Source organism: Rousettus aegyptiacus, unplaced genomic scaffold (genome assembly GCF_014176215.1).
Source record: "Rousettus aegyptiacus isolate mRouAeg1 unplaced genomic scaffold, mRouAeg1.p scaffold_m13_p_16, whole genome shotgun sequence".
NCBI lineage: Eukaryota > Metazoa > Chordata > Mammalia > Chiroptera > Pteropodidae > Rousettus > Rousettus aegyptiacus.
Window position 1 is genome coordinate 6,033,750 of NW_023416291.1, and position 16,276 is coordinate 6,050,025.

The 16,276-nt window shown below is 53.0% G+C and overlaps 1 protein-coding gene across 19 annotated transcripts in view; it reads left to right on the top strand.

The window, feature by feature from the left end:
• Nucleotides 1–16,276, top strand: part of JADE1 (jade family PHD finger 1) — a 264,676-nt gene that overhangs the window by 228,340 nt on the left and 20,060 nt on the right. For 16 of the 19 annotated variants that reach the window (XM_036233485.1, XM_016155762.2, XM_016155766.2 and 13 more), the window contains 4 exons: nt 7,928–8,013; nt 11,213–11,370; nt 13,192–13,379; nt 15,702–15,913. In XM_036233485.1, coding sequence (XP_036089378.1) covers nt 7,928–8,013; nt 11,213–11,370; nt 13,192–13,379; nt 15,702–15,913 — 644 coding nt within the window. Of the gene's footprint in view, nt 1–7,911; nt 8,014–11,212; nt 11,371–13,191; nt 13,380–15,701; nt 15,914–16,276 lie in introns of all 19 variants that reach the window. The other 3 variants (XM_016155765.2, XM_016155761.2, XM_036233490.1) reach the window with 2 other exon arrangements.

A 16,276-nucleotide genomic window follows, 5' to 3' on the forward strand; every position in this document is an offset into this window, starting at 1 on the left:
CGCTGCCATAGACGGCCGGGGCGTCGAGGACCAGAAACGTGAGAACAGAACCCAAAACATGGTGTTTTGATTGGAGCTTTGGGTTCAGGCATGGAGCAGTGGGAAGTAGAATTGGTGGCTGTGGGAGGGGTGTTGAGTGTTTGGGGGTACATGCAAAGGTAGTCTGTGACCAGGCTGGGAGGGGTGGGAAGGAGGAGCCAAGGGACTTCTGGGCAGACGGTGCTCTTCGGCGCAGGGAGGAGTGACCTGGAGGAGGGAAGGCCAGCCCGGGAGCAGGGGCTCCGGAGAGGTGGGTTTCACTTTGATTTCCGGGGGAGGTGGCGGATCTGTGCCCAAGTGCAGGTCACCTTCAGGGTGCTTTCTGAGCTGCTTAGCGCTTGCCAGTTTACCTTTCTGTCTAATATTTGCTTATGCTTTTCACTCCTCGAGGCACAAACATGCTTAGGCATTTTTCTGCCCCTGTGGCGTCCATCAAAGTGTCCTCGGGAGTTACACGTACTCAACAGATGCCTGCTGCTTGGTCCAGTACACAGTTTTGTCCTGCAGCAGTTAAAAAAAAAACCAAAAAACAACAAAAAAAAACCTTGCTTTTCGGTCTCAGGATTAATCAAAAGAAGGTTTTATGAATTACTTCCGCATGTTAATAATAACCAATGAGAGGCTAAGAGCCCTGTTTTCGCATTGTTTTGGCATCGAGCAACAGGTTTACGCTCACTCTGTCACCATCACTGCCTCATTTCCTCATTTCTGAGCTGCCTTAGAATAGGTTCTGGAATGTTCTCTCAGACTCGGAGCCTTCTCCCTTCTGAACCAGAGTTGCCTGATAAGATGGAAATGTTCTAATCTAGTGTAGCTGAGGAACTGAGTTTTTAAATTTTATTTAATTTCAATTAATTTAAAAGGCCACCTGTGGCTAGTGACTGCCTGATTGGACAAAGCCCAGTCTCCTCCTCAGCTGTCCACAGGCTCCTACTAGCCCCAGAGGCCTCTGTATTAGCCATCTCGGCTGCCGCAACAAATACCACAGTCTGAGTGGCTTGAATAACAGGTATTTACTTTCTCACAGTTTCGGGGTCCAGAAGTTCAAGATCCCAGGTATCAGCAGGTCTGCTTTCTTTTGAAGCCTCCCTCCTTGGCTTGCAGAGAGCTACCTTCTTGCTGTGTCCTCACACGGTCTTCTGCGCATGTGGTACCCTGGCTCTCTTCTTATAAGGACACCAGTGGGATTGGATCGGGGTCCATCCAAATGACCTCATTTAGCCTGTAAAGGCCCTGTCTCCAAATAACATCACTTTCCGAGGCACTTGGGGTCTGGTTTTAGCATACGAATTTTGGGGGATACATTTCAGCCCATAGCAGCTCCAGAAGACCAAACGCTTCATGCAGACATGCTCCCTGCCCCCTCCCCCCACTCCCGCCCCATGAACTCTGGTTAGGAAGGCAGGAGGAAGAGAGCACCCAGAGTTCCTATGAAAAGTGCGTCTATCAAAACCCACCTTATCCGTGATGGGCTGTTTTCTTCCTCCTCTTGATATGCTGCTCGTGTCCATGTGGGGGCAGAGGATTAGGTAACTATTTATAAGGGTACTGAGGGATTAACCTGAAGAGACCGCAAAGCCGGCTTCTCTTCAGCCCTAGTCTAGACCTGGGACCCGAAGGTGCTAGTCCTTTTGTCATGCGGTTGGCTCAGCATAAAGCCCACGTTGATGCTAATGGCTGTGTTGTCCATCCAGACCTAATGATCTGGTAATTGTGGTGGATGATCATAGTAAGAACCTCGAATGCCAGCCAAGCCTTATAAAACCACGCGCATGTCCACACCATGGAGCATCTCCTCATCTTCTCTGAGGGCAGCTCCTTCACCACGCAGGCCTCTGCCACCGGCGGCCTGTTTGTGTGGCACCCCTCCTTCTGTGGAGGCCTGTGGGGGTCAAGTGGGGTACCTTCTGCCCTGTAGTGAGGTCCCTGGAACTGAGCCTGTGGCAGCCGATTCTGGGCCCCTGGGAAGGAGGCCCCGCTTGGAGGACAGGCCGGGTCTGTGCAGTGGCTGCTCCCCAGCATCTCCAGCCCGTGGCCCTGACAGAATTCTGGCAGCAGCGCCCAGCCTGGTGCCGAGCATGTCCCAGTGGAGGAGCGGCAGCTGCAGACGTCAGCGTGGGGCCGTAGTGCCAGCCGCAGCCACGCCTGGGCCTGCTGGCCTCTGGTGCTGGAGCCCTGTGCTTTGTTTCTGGCCTGGCCAGGGAACGCCAGTGTGGTATTTACAGTTAGGGACGGATGGGCGTTTCCTGTGCCAATGCAAGTCCTCATCCAGCTGCAGTGGTGGCTGGCGAAGCATTTCTCCAGGTGCCCTGGAGGCCCAGCCCTGCAGCCAGATCGAGTAGCGGAGGGGCGTTTGCAGGCTGCGTCTGTAGCTGCTGGGCTCCTGGGACCCCGCTTAGCCAATCTCTGAAGCTGAACACTGTGTCAGGGTGCAGCCAGAGAAACGAGCCCTTCATTTCCTGCTTCCCTACTGAGGACCCTCTGTCCTTAGGGGCTTCAGCAAATGTGGGAATGGGGGCTACCAGCTATTTTCAAATTCTCAGTGTTTCCAGAACCTAATGGAGATTGCATTTTATCCTTCATAAAGCTGCAAAGGCTTATTAAAACATGAAGTGTCCTTGCTTTTGGCAGGAGTTATATATTATTATCTCAGACCAATTAACAGCTCTGATCAGCATCCTCATTTTTTTTTCCCTATGAAAGTTAAGACAAGAATCAAATAGTACATAATGAATATTGTTCATTTGGCAAATTTTTTTTCAAAGCATGGGGCTTTGGCTAAAATGAGGCAACCAAATGCAAATGGTGTTTTTGGTTTTTTGGTTTTTTACAGTGTAGTGCCTCAAAGAACCAGAGAGAAATTGGTTCCTTCACTTTTCACAAAAAGAGAAGCATGCTGATACTTCAACTTCAAAGTTTTCCCTAAAGTCGTGAAGCAAAGGGCTGCCTTGTCCTGCCTAATGTCCTAAGTCAGGGCTGTGTTGACCTCCCTGAGGGGGGGCCTGTGCCTGTGAGGGTCTGGAGCCCCGCACGTCTGGGGACGTCCCTGCTCTCTGGTGTCCACACCTGTGCTGGCCCCGGCGCTTCTGTTGTCGCCAGCAGAGCTTGGCTCCCCTCCTGTCGTAACAAATGGGCAGAAGAGAGAGCTGAGTCAAATTCAGACCTACTTATTTTGCACCTGGTAACGCAGGTCAGTGGGTAGCAGACATGAAGCTATGTGGGCACTTATTTTCCTTGGCTCTCCCCAGCTTACAGATAAACAATGAGGAGAGACCAACATTTTTAGTAGGTGAAACATACTTTCAGCTTTGGACCCCCTTCGTGTCTGATTGCATTTAATGGATTCTCTTCCATTTTTTTAAAACTTGTCTTCATTTTCTTGTGTTTGACTGGCTGCACTTGGTCACCTCCATGCATGTCCTTGGTGGTTTCTGTTTTGCATAAAAGTTAACTCTGCCTCAGTTCTGTTCCTGTTTGACAATGTTTAATTTGCTTCTTTCCCCCATCAGTTGAATCTGGTGACACACCAAGGAGTTGTACAGGAATTCCTCAAATGCAGGAATTTTGGCTCAGATACTGCAGAATGCATATTTCGGCCATGTCTCCACAAGGCACACGGTGGCTTTGCCCATTTTCAGGCCCAACTTGTGTCGTGGCTTGACTTTGGCATTGTCAGGCAGAATATTATCTTCGGCTCAAGGGGCAACTTGCACAAGATGGTCGAGTCCATGGACTGACCTTCCGTGGTCTTGGACCTCACCCAGCAAGAGTGCTATATGACCGTGAAACATTTGTGTGGCGTTTGGTTGCAGCTCGGAGTGTATTTAAATATGTGGAAACATCCCGGGCCAGTTCTTTAAATGTATGCATTGTGCTTTTGCACTTTGGAAGCTGGAAGTGAGGAGGGCCATGGAGCCGAGTCGGGCCGTGCTGGTTGGTGAGCTGTGAGAGGTGTGGGCGGTTGGGGCAGCCCCCGATGGGACTGGCGGCGATGCTAGCACTCGCCTTCCAGCACGCAGTTAAGGCAGGCGGCCAGCCACTGCATTAAGCTTGCTGACTTTCAGGCGGGGACTTCCAGGACACTGGCTTTGAAGTAACGCACGGGGCGCGGCTCAGGTGTGCACTGTTGCGATGACTCTGGCTGGCCTGCTGGACTCCATGCTCTCTGGTCCGAAGCGTCTGACTTTGTTAGGCTTGGTTAACCCCCCAGAGACACCCGCATATTGTTTTTTAGCCTCTGAAGGGAGGGTCTGAGACACAGGACGTGTGCCGCTTGGTTGGTGATGAGGTCCCTTCGGTGTTTGCGCTTCGTGGTGGTGTGCACACCCAGAGCACCATGCATGCTGATTTCTGAAGCTCCGGGTGCCACACAGCCCGGGACACACAGGAGCTACTACGTGTGGGAGGTGTACACAGTGCACGCTAGGTTTACTCTCGAGGTTTTTCCTAATTTTAGATCTAGGGCAAGACAGCATGGCTGTTTTTAATAGTTCGGAGGAGCGTGTTCGACATAGCTGCCTAATAGGACCGAAAGGGGGGCTCGGGCTGCCACCTGTGAGCCTTTTAGCCTGGTTAATGGAAGGTGGGGATGTCACAATAAAACAAGACTTTTTGTCCCTGTTTATTTTTTCATTGCTTAATATGGAATAGTTAACATTTTGAAAACAAAAACAAAATGCAGCACCAACTCAGCATAAATTAGCACACGGGTTTTAAGAGCTTACGAGTGGCTGGTGTTTTGCCTCAGCGTAAAGCACTGTTTCCAGTCCTTTAGGTGTTCGATACCCACCTCACCCCCCCCCCCCCCCGCCCCACTCAACGTACTTTCAAAAAGAGTGTCGTATACCATAGCTTTTTTTAGTTCGAAAAGAATGTGGATTACTTTTGTTTGGGTGATATTCTGGGAGCTTCTTGATTACCTGGGAAGCGTCCAGAGAGCATGGCTTGTGGGGAGGAGGGCCAGCACGGGACTGTCTGGACACTCGCTTTGAGTCTCTCATCTGTGGACACTTGGCGATGCTGCCAAGATGCAGGTGTGTGCTGGTCAGGAGGCAGCGGCCCCACCGGTCTGTCTTTGCATGCATTATTGCTCTATTTTCCTTGAGCTCGAAATTGTATCTTTTGATAAGTGAAAGCGGGAGCATGTCCGTGGTTGCTGCCCCCTTCAGTTCTTGAGCTACAGTGATGGCTCACTCTCATTGAGCATAACCATCCTGAGCGACACTACATTTTTGTCTGCCTTTCAAAAAAAATTATTGAGCATCTGCTATGTGCACAAGCCTGTATGTTATCAGTAGTTATCTGTGTCTTGTAGTAGCGGCTCTTGACGTGGTTTTTCATACAAGCAAGTAAACCAGAAGGAAGAGATCGCCAGCAACAGATACCTGCTGCTGGACCCGGAAAGATCCTCTAGTTTCCCACCCACATCCTCACCTGGCTTAGCAGCAAAGTCTAGGTTTTCTACAAACCACCTGTGTAAAGTAAAATGGAGCACATTTCCTCCCCTTTATTGTTAGTGGATGATAGAAGATCATCAGTTATTTTATGCACACATTTAAATTGTTCGCATTGATATGTTTTGACATATTTACACTCATGAAATCAGAAAACTCAAGTCTTCCCTCCAACCTTTCCATCCAGCCAACAGCTGATCATCTTTCTGCCACCGTAGATCAGTTTATGCTTCCCAGAGGTTTCTATAAGTGGAATAATATAATTCGTGCTCTTTTTGTCTCACTTGCTTCGCTCCACATGATCATCCCAGCCTTCATCTGCACTCTTAGTGTCGGGCGCTAGTCCATTGAATAGGGATACCACATTTCTTTCATTCATTCAATCTGTTGACAGATATTTGGGTAATTTCTGGTTTTTGGCTTCTGTAATTAAGTTCAGAACATTTCTTATGTCAGTGATAATTTAAACTTAGCTTTCCCTGCAGTCTCCCTTTCTGAAATTGACTTTAACAGGATTAATTTTGACTTCTCTTTCTCCTTTTACATTAAGTAAATTAAAAGGAAGAGGAACAGACTATTTCCGGGCAGACCAGTGTTTCTTTTGGGTGGTACTATCAGTTACTAAATTTGGAGCATTTTTGGGTCTGTTTTTAAAAGCAAATGTGGTGCAGACACCCATTTTTTGAGGGTATAATAAAAGCAGCCCTCGGACGAGTTTCTAAGTGATTGTCACTACTGGGGTTGTGTTGTATGCCAGCAAAGCTGCAGGATTTCTGGAAACTACGCCAGAGGGGTGCTAACAGAGCCCCAAGAAAAGGCAAGAAGTTCCTAAAACCAAGAATAAACAAATGTGTGGTTTTTGCTTTAGCTCTGAAAGTTATCTGAGTGTAAGGACTCCCCTCCGTCTACTCCATGTTAGAATTTAAAGTATAGCAATGGAATGATTCTTTTTAAATTTCTGGATTCGTTCCTTATCATTTATAGACAGCCCTTCCCGTAGTATTTCAAAGGAAAGGGCCATGCCTGTCTGCCTTGCACCTCCTTTCCCTTCCCCGGACCCTTGGGCCTCCACCTGGAGTTGTTGAGCGATTCCTGTCTCTTTCACCCTGTGGGCTGGCTGGAGGGTGCCCTGCAGGAGAGTGGCCTGCAGGATCTGGGAGTGAGAGAGTCCTGTCTGAAGACAAGAGCTACCCGTCCCCCTCTGTCCATGTTCCTAACTTGGCTCTGTCCTTTTTCCAGGGATGACCAGTTGTAGAACCCCCTGTAAGCTGGCTCACCCTAGGGTGTCTAGAATATTTTTTTCAATGTGGGAGTGAAACATTCTTCTTCAGTTGTGGTCTAAAAAGACACACTTATTATTTTTTGAAGAAAAACTTTCTAAACAGTTTACTGAGAACTAACCACATGGGTCACCTGTCAGAAATCTCGTTCTGCTGGTTTGACAGCAGTCAGTTGACCCCGTAATCGGCCTTAGAACTGGTGACCCAGGGAGGTGCCGGCCTCTCCCCCACCAGAGTGAAGCCATTAGACTCAGGTCATTGCAAATCTGATGATAGGCTTACTGGCAGATTCTCTTTCTTAATGTCCCCAAGGTCTTAAGGGCACTTTGCTTCTGTGTCCCTTGTCTCTGGAATCTATAGAGATAAGAGCTTCCTGTTTGAGTGACAAGTCATCTTACTGGTCGAATGGCTGTGTCTTTAGGTTTTGCCCTTTTTTTGTGGTGGTGGTGGTGGTGGTTAATTTCTGGGAAACTGGACAGTGTTTTCAGGGTACAGGTGAGTTATTAGGGACTTAGATGCATACTGCAGGTGATTGTGCAAGCTGTTCCGGTTTTCTGGTGGCAGTGTGGCACCCACAAACAGGGCTGCGCCCAGAGTCTAAAGAACACATGAACAGGGGCAGGGTAGCAACAGGCGTGGGCCAAGGGGAGTGGCCATGCTGAAGGCTCTTTGGCCGTAGCACCTGTCTCTGCTGTAGGCCTCGGCTTCCTAGTCTTGGGGAATCTAACTTTTTTATGCGTGGACTCAAAACTTTCTTTTTTTAACGTTTTGTGGGCAACCTTCCGATTTAGCATAACGATCTTAGCATTTAGAAAATTTACTGAAAACTCAGACCAACGTTTTTCAGTTTGTATTTACCAATGGGAGACTGACTTAACTACAGAAGCCCAGGCTTCTGCGTGAAGCCCCCGCCCCGCATGGTGTTTTAAGGGGGCCTGTGTCCACCTGTCTGCTGTGCCAGCATGGTCCCAGGGGTCCTGTGAGGCCTGCTCTGGGAAGTGAGTGTTTATGTGAGTACTGGGGGTTAAGGGGGGGGTCTCTCTCTGAGCATCACACTTCTCTCATGGGTGGCATGGAGCTGAGCCTTCTTCAGTCTGATTATAAAAATTGTGTGTTTACTTTTAATCTTTCTCGTTTGGGTGTTTATTTCTTTAGGCCTGTCAACTACTTGGTCACAGAATTCCCGATCTCAGCACAGGAGAAGTTCGTGCTCCAGACATGAAGATCGGAAGCCTTCGGAGGTATTTGCTGAGTGCTGGCGTGACTGTGCACGTCCTACCTGAGCGTGCATGAGAGCGTGTGATGGCCACACACCTGCTTGACCGCTATCCCTGTCTAAACCTCTCGGTTCCTTAGTTTCCAAATCTATGTGATGAGGATACTTCGGGTGTCCATCTCAGGATTCTTGTGAGGATTTAAGCGAGCTAATACACAGAGGTTAATCCAGATACAGCACATAAAAAGTGCTCACTAAATGTTAGCCTTTGTTATTATTAATTATATTCTTTTTTTCCTTTTCTGTTTCATCTTCGCTGCCTCCCACCAACTTTTCCTCTGGCCAGGAGCTCAGCGGGTTCAGCTGCTGCCGGTCACTGCCAGCCTCAAGTTAGTTTTAGCCGTAAATTTGTGGCTTATTTGGCAGCAACTCGGTGCTGTTCTGAGAGTTTTGTTTTGGGGATTATACTTAAGGCTTTTCCCCCTTCTTTTCCAGTTTGTTTCTCAGCTTATGTTTCCTTTGCTCCCCCATTTTGTTATCTGTCTACCTGCCATCATTTATCATCTATCAGCCTGTTTAAGTTGTTTTTATGCGCATGTCTCCCCCGGCCTTAGCCGATTAGGGGCCCCTACCAGGCCCGAGATCCTGTTTTCCTGGAACACCTTTGCTGGGCTCTGAGGATCTAAATTATTGAAGAAAAGGAATGTCGGTTTAGCCCAGTTGTAAAGTGAGCAGATTATGGGAGAGGCTTTGGTTCTGCCCTTTGGTTTCACACTGCCTCGGGCGGGTGGGATGACGTCACAGCCCCCCTCCTCGGGCGGCGGGGCGCGGCCGCCGCCCCCTGGGTCCGGGGTCGCTGGTTCTCCGTTCCCACTGATGCGGGGCCGGGGAGGGTTGCGGGGCGGCCGACTGACCCCGGGTCAGGGGTGGGGGGCTGACCGACGCGGGGTCCGGCTGCCGCTGGGCCGAGGCGCGGGAGAGCTGGCCGCGGAACAGCGCCCTCCGCCGGGAGGCAGTGCGCGCCCATCGGAGCTGCGGGAGCCGGCGCCGGAGACCCTTGAACAGTCATGGACTGACCGACTGTTCCCGGGAAGCGGCCATTCGGTGGCCTTAATTTGCCCCAGGCCCTTCGTCCTCGGGGAACCCGGCGCACCCTTCCTTTCCCGAGGCACGAGCGCGGCTCTGCTGCGCTCCGCGTGCCTCCCTGCGCCGACCCCGCAGACCCCTTTCTGACGGGCGCGCGACACGCGGGGGCGCGGGGCCCCGGGAGGCCCTGGGCTGCGTGGACGCCGCCCGCCTTGCCCCTGACCCGTGTTTTGCTCCAGAATTTTTCTAAAGTTTATCTGGGTTCAGCCCTGAGTTCAGATGACTCCGTGTTTAAGCCGCTGATGTTGAGCTCCGCCAGGGCCTCGGGCGTCCTCGTGCGTTCCGGGGCGCCTCGGTCTGAGGGAGGCTGGGCTGCCTCTCGGCTGCCTCTTCTCGTCTCGCTGCTTTGGTTCGCTGTCCCTTCTTCGGCAGACTTTTCATTTTTTTACTTATAAGACTTCGTTGGAACGCCTTTTTATTTTTTAAATGGTTTGCTTTCTGATGATGTAAACCTGTGGCTTTGTTTTAAAGGACTTTTTGAGGGGGGGCAGGGAGTGCACGGCTGGGCCAGGTGCCAGCTGTGGGGCTCAGTGCTATAAGCAGAGGTCCTCAACCCCATCCCCCCACCCCCACCCCCAGTACCCATCAGTGGCCTGTTAGGAACCGGGTACACAGGAGGTGAGCGGGGGTTGCAGCGGGTCAATGAGCAAAGCCTCCTCTGCATCTGCAGCCGCTCCCCAGCACCAGCATCTCCGCCTCTGGTCATCAGGCCTTAGATTCTCAGGAGCACCGGTCCCTGGGTCCAAAAGGGTTGGGGACTGCTGCTGTAAGCGACTCAGTCTCGCTTGTGCTTTTGTGGAAGGTGCACAGTCAGGTCCTCCCTTGTTCCCAGGACTTGGAAAAGATTTGCGGCATACTGGGGAAAAGCTGGTGTCAACAATGGCAGACTAGAGAAATGGCCCTTTTATTCAGACACTGCCTCAGATTCTATTATGGCGAAGTTTATTAAAATGATCACCAGCCTGAAAAGCCACTAGGAAAAACAAACACGGACCTGTTAGCAGGCATATAATGTGAACTGTGCTTAGCAGCACAAGAAAGAGCTCCCTGTGCTTCTCGAGAGAGTTCAGCATTGTGACTTGTACAGACAGCGAGGGCAGCTCGCAGATGTGGGCCCACTCCGTGCCGATACAGCTTTGGGCTGGCACGAACGCCAGGGCCGCGCTCCCTCCAGCAGCGTGGGACATGAGCAGGCCGAGGACGAGGCCCGGCAGGGAGACAGTGCTGGCCTCCCCGCGCCCGTCAGAGGGAGCAGGCGTGCGGGGCCGCCTTCGCTGTCCCCTCGTGGCCTGCGCAGTGGGACCCAGGAGATGTCTTGGCACAGGGTGCTTCTGAGTCTTGCGAGTCCGCTTTTGGCAGAGCGAGGGGAAGTAGTAGCCTGCTTTTCTTCCCCCCCCTCTCCCTCCCTCCTCCCTTTCCCCGCCAGTACTTGTAGCAGTGGAGTCGGGTGAACGCGCGCAAACACACGCGTTCTGTAAAGCCGCTTCTCGGACTTGACTCCTTGGTCCGTCACTGCTTCTCCCCCCGGATTTGTCCAGCCTGTACTTCTGCCTGGCATTCGCCAGCCAGCACCCGGCCTTCCAGACGCCTCGCGGGCGGCCCTGGAGGCAGGCCCGGGGTGGAGTCTGAGTGCTTCCGAGTTAGGCTTGAGGTTGCTACCTGGCTAGTGGAGTTTTGTGGGTTTTTTTTTTCCAAATCTACCAAGAGCACCCTTGCGTGAAATACCTCCCAGGGGTCGTCCTGCCCGCGTCTGCAGCACGTGCGGTGAATCGCTAGTTCTCACAAGGTTTTCAGAGGAGGAAGGGGAAGTCGCTTTGTCACTCCTGCTGTTGGAGCCCCTGTTGGAGACACTGCCTCTCCTGTAGCTGGTGAGGGGATGACCGGGCAGGGTGCGCTGCTGCCACCCCCAGTGGAGAGGTCACGGGTGCGGCAGGTGGAGGGATTTCCTGTAATAGGTCAGACTGGTTCTCTGTTGATCCAGCGACCTTGTCACACGGCAGCACCATGGTTAACTGTGGCTGTCGGCTGACGCAGAATGCAAATATCAGGTGTCAGTGACCCTGGCTGCCCCTTTCCAGGTGTTTAGGACGGACCTGATCACCGCCATGAAGCTGCACGACTCCTTCCAGCTTAACCCGGACGAGTACTACGTGTTGGCAGACCCCTGGAGACAGGAGTGGGAGAAGGGCGTGCAGGTGCCAGTGAGCCCGGGGACCATCCCTCAGCCTGTGGCCAGGTAGACATGCCCTGAGGACAGAAGTTCCTCTTTCCCACCCTGACGGTGTTGTGAGGCCTCCAGCGGCTGCAGGAGCGTGGCAGAGACACACTCCAGGCCCAGAGGGGGTGACTGGAGGGCCGCGGGCCTCTGAACTGAACATGACAGCCGTCGTGAGGGGCGCTGCGCCCCGGGAGGAGGGCCAGATTCCAAGGCGTTCAGGGGAGTGTCTGGCTGTGGGAGGGACGTGTGGATGTTCGCACCCTCGCTTCCTCTTCTGCATGCGCCTTGCCGGGCACCGGCACGGGTGGCCTCTTGGGTCCTCTGGTGGTCACTGCACCCTTGGAGGAGGCTGCAGGTTAGGGGGTGTGGAAAGGGAGCTTTGGGAGGGGTCTCCCGGATGGACTTTACCGGCCGTTCCGGCGGGGCTTCCTCTGGACTTAGGACAAACCTCATGTCCTGCCGAGGGCTGGGTCCTCGATGGCCTGTCTCAGCACAGAGCTGTGGCCAGCTTGCTCTTTCCCTCGCCGTCCAGCTTGGCCGACCTGGGGCTCCTCGCAGGAAGACAGGACTGAGCATCCTCTCTGCTCAGCCAGCACCTGGCCTCTCCGCTGTGTCCTCAGTCGGCTGCCCACTTTGTGAAACGGCCTTGTGCATCATTGCTGATTGTGGCTCAGCTGTACCCACTCTGTGTCTTCAGGCACTCGAGATGAATGAATTTGATTATTGCTGTTTGGGGACCTCTGTGACAAACGTCCATGTAGATTTGTAGGTTTAAATGACAAGTCCTATGGCCTCCATGAGCCAGACTCCTGGCCTGTGGGTGCACTGTGTCCCTGCGGGATGAGCCCAGCACCCCGTGGTTCGGCCTTGGCAAAGCCAAGGAGTGACTCGCGGATTCGCTCCCTCGTTTGGGAGCCCAGCACAACAGAAGCGAGCGGCAGCATGGTTTCCGGGCGTTTCCCGCTGAAACCCCGCTCTTGCTTGAGTAGGAGAAATAACTTGAGTTTGCCCATCTCAGTGTCCTGACGATAGAGTCGCTGATGATGGCAGGGGTAGTGGGCGCACCCTGACGGACTCGGGACGCTCGACGTTAACGCAGACTGCCGACACACGGGCAGGGGCTGGGCGCCTGTGCCGGGCCTTTGCGTTTAGGACGAGGGCTGGGCCCTTCATCCCACAGTGGGGTGATCTGATCTCACACGCCGTCTTGGCCTCGATGGGGTTCGGACGGCGGCCCTGCTCCAGGTGTTCGGTTGGGGGAGGGCGGCAGGACAAGGAGGAGAGGGAGCTCGTGCCCCCGTCGCCAGATTCTAGGTGTGTGTTGGGAAAACCCCGACCTGTCTCAGGGTCTGACACTTTCTGAGCGCCGTCCAGGTCAGACAAAGCTGACAGGTCCCCCCCCCCCCCCCCCCCCCCCCCCCCCCCGGTGCCCCAGCGTCTGCCCTGCCCGCGCTGTCAGGGGCAGCAGGGCCCGGCTAGTGGACAGTGATTTAATCGTTAACCCTCAACACTCGGGGCGAGTGCTTGGGCAGCGCCCGCCGGCCGGAGCGGCCGCTGCCGTGGCTGGCGGCAGGGCCCAGCGGTGTCTGCAGAAGCCGCGTGGAGGCAGCCGCCGGGTTCGAGGAGCTCTGCGGAGTTTCCACTTGCGTCTGTTTCAGGCACTGACGTGACTCCCACTTAGTTTTATTAGCAGTGACGTTAGGGTTGTTTTAAGTCCATTCACCTGGTGGTGACCTGGGTTTGGGGGTGAAGGGGGGCTCACTCGGGGCCTTCTGACAGACTTCCGTTTATGCGGCAGAAAGGGTGACCCGGGTGCTTGTTTTCTTGCTAAATAACTAGGGTTGTGTCTGAAGAGAAACCCCTCGTGTTCATCAGGCCTAAGAAATACATCGTCTCCTCGGGCTCTGAGCCCCCAGAGCTGGGCTACGTGGACATCCGGACGCTGGCCGACAGTGTGTGTCGCTACGACCTCAATGACATGGACGCTGCGTGGCTGGAGCTGACCAATGAGGAGTTTAAGGAGATGGGTGAGAGACCGTGGGTTCTATTATTTTATTAACTGATGGTGACTAGAGAAGACTTTTCAGTGTGCAGGTGAGTGGTGGAAGCGCCCGTCCCCCGGGGAAGTCGGCCTCGTCCGGCTGTGGCAGACCCGTGGAGACGGGTCTGCAGGGGGCGCATAGGTGACAGCGGGGTCGTGAGGGACGGTCCCCCGGCCGAGGAAGCGGGATTCCCTCCTGCCCTGATCTTCACCTTGGGGAACCGGAGCCCGAGCATTGCAGTGCCTCCCGCAGGCTCAGGAGGGGCCGCGGCGCCTCCGGGTCCCTCCTTCGGCTCGGCTGCCGCGTCTCGCAGTGTGCGCCGCTCCAGCCAGGCTCCCCGCGCTCAGCACAGCGCTTGGCGTCCGCCCCAGTGGCGCTCCTCTGCCCTGGCCGAGTGCCCGGCCCGTCGCCCTCTCTGCTCTGCGCGTTTCTCGTTTTCGTGTATGTGGAGATCGCAGCTTCTGCACCTCGTTTACTTGAGTCTTCTGGGGTTGAGGCCAGGACGGCACACAGGTTTCATCCCCTGCTGCACTCTGGTTGCTAAGGGTCACCTGAAATGTAGTCACATTGGGCCCGGGGTGAGAGACCGTGAGGGCTGATTGGCATGTGTGCCGTGGGTCCCAGGTGGCGGGTGGCCGGATGGGCTGCCCGTTCACAGTCTAGCACACAGTCAGCATTTACCAAATGTTTAGGGGCAGGTTTCAAAGCACGGAGGCCAGAGCCTTTGGTTGTGTTCCGGTCACTGGCTGAGCCCAGCACAGGGCCTGGCGCACGCTGGCTGCATGTTGCCGCACGGCCACAAGCCTGTTGACTGGGAGTGAACGTGTGGACTGGGCCAGTGAGACGGTTTTCTCCTTGTTTGGTGACTCAGGTATTTTGACAGACAAAGCAGATTTCCTTCCTCATAGTCCTTGCTTTTAAGTGTTGGTGGCCAGAGTGTTAGTAAGACAGGAGGTTGTTTTATCTATTTCTTGGAACTGAAGGCTGTTTAGGTTCTTATATTAATTATAAAGTTCTTTGTAAAGATCAGGTGACACCCTTGACTGCTGAGTGTCCTGTGTTAAGGCAGAAGGTACAGCTAGAGACTCTCGGCCCTTTTGGGATGGCTTAGTGGCGACTCCTGGGCTAACTCGGCTCTGAAAGCGGTACCCAGTACTTCGGCAGGGCAAAGTATACACTTGTGTAACATAATTGAACATGTGCCTTTATTGGTCTTTTTAATGGTAAAAATTGGTTGCAGGGTATAGGATTGTATTTTCAAAGCAGTGAGTGGTGTTTCCACAGCTGGTGGGAGGAACCAGGATGAAGGTGCTCGGCCACGAGGAAGCCGCCTCCCGGTTAAACGGGCTGTGCAGTGAGAGGTGGCTCTTTGAAATGTGCGTTCCGGGCTTATCACAGCCTTTGTTCTTCAAGTTTTTCAAAACTGGACAAGTGTTAGATTGATGGTTTTAGGTCTACCATAATGCACAAAGTCGTCGTCAGCTCCAATGACATTTCTGTTGTTTCTTGCCACTTTTTATTCTGCCTGAATGTTTCTTGTGATCTGTTTTTTTTTTTTTTTTTTTTTACTTTCTGCATGAGTATTTTCATTGTAGGAAGTTTGGACTATATCCACAAATGGAAGAAAACAGAAGTCTCATCCTACTACTGGCTATAACCACGATAACCACTGGAAATGTATTTTTGATCGTTCTTGCACAAGAATGCATCTTCTTTGATTCACAATGAGCTGTTTCCTTTGCTTCAGACAGTCCTTGTGTTTTGGCTTTTCATGTGTCTGATTCAGTGTCTCGACGTAGTAAATTTAGAGGGCGAGGAGGGACTAACCAGTTAAAAACCCTGGAGTGCTCACAGTAGAGTTTTTCAGAGCACCGTTTTAAGCAGCAAATAAAAAATGTTTTCAAAAAAACACCAAACCATAACACGGGGCTGTGCCTGGGAAGTCACTTCCATGTTCGCGTTGCGTATAATGCTGTAGTGACATGGCAGCTAACGACGTGTGTCTTTAATATCCGCGAACCCCTTGGTGTGTATTTTTTTTGCTACTTCCAACACTGCATCTTCAGTGTCCGATCATGGGGAACAGACTCTTGGCATGAGAGGCTTTTTCTGCCTTTTAATTCAAAGACCTTCTTGAAAGGGTCTGCGAGGCATTCACCAGAAAATATTTGGGGCTTTCAGGATGGGCTTATTTATAGTATTATGTATTCATTGTAAGTCATTTATGAATCTTAAACATTCCCGAGACTGTCCGATGATGTTAGCAGCATGGAGTTACTAAGCGGGTCCGTGGCGCTGTCCCCTCAGGAATGCCTGAGCTGGACGAGTACACCATGGAGCGGGTCCTGGAGGAGTTCGAGCAGCGATGCTACGACAACATGAACCACGCCATAGAGACCGAAGAGGGCCTGGGGATCGAGTATGACGAAGACGTCGTGTGTGACGTCTGCCAGTCGCCCGATGGTGAGGATGGCAACGAGATGGTGTTCTGTGACAAATGCAACATCTGCGTGCACCAGGTACGTGGGCCGGGAGGCCCAGGAGAGGCCACCTGGGGCCCGAGGCGGGCCGCGCCCCCTGCGCCCCCGGGCGGCGCCTCGCTTGGCCCCTGCCGCGTTTGCAGTGCTGCTCGCTGCCTTCACAAGCAGGACAGGATCCTGCGGGACTCTTCTCCTCCCTTCATGCGATGTTCTTACTCCGGTAGGAGTCAGGCTTACTCACACCTCTGCCCGGTTCCAACAGCTTGAGTCTAGGTATTAAGAGCACTGGGAGGAAAACCCTCCCGACACGGTGGTTAGTTTGCTGGATTAGTTTCCTAAGGCCGCCATAACAAGGCGCCACACACTCGGTGGCTTAGGGTAACAGAAACGCATTGTCCGGCA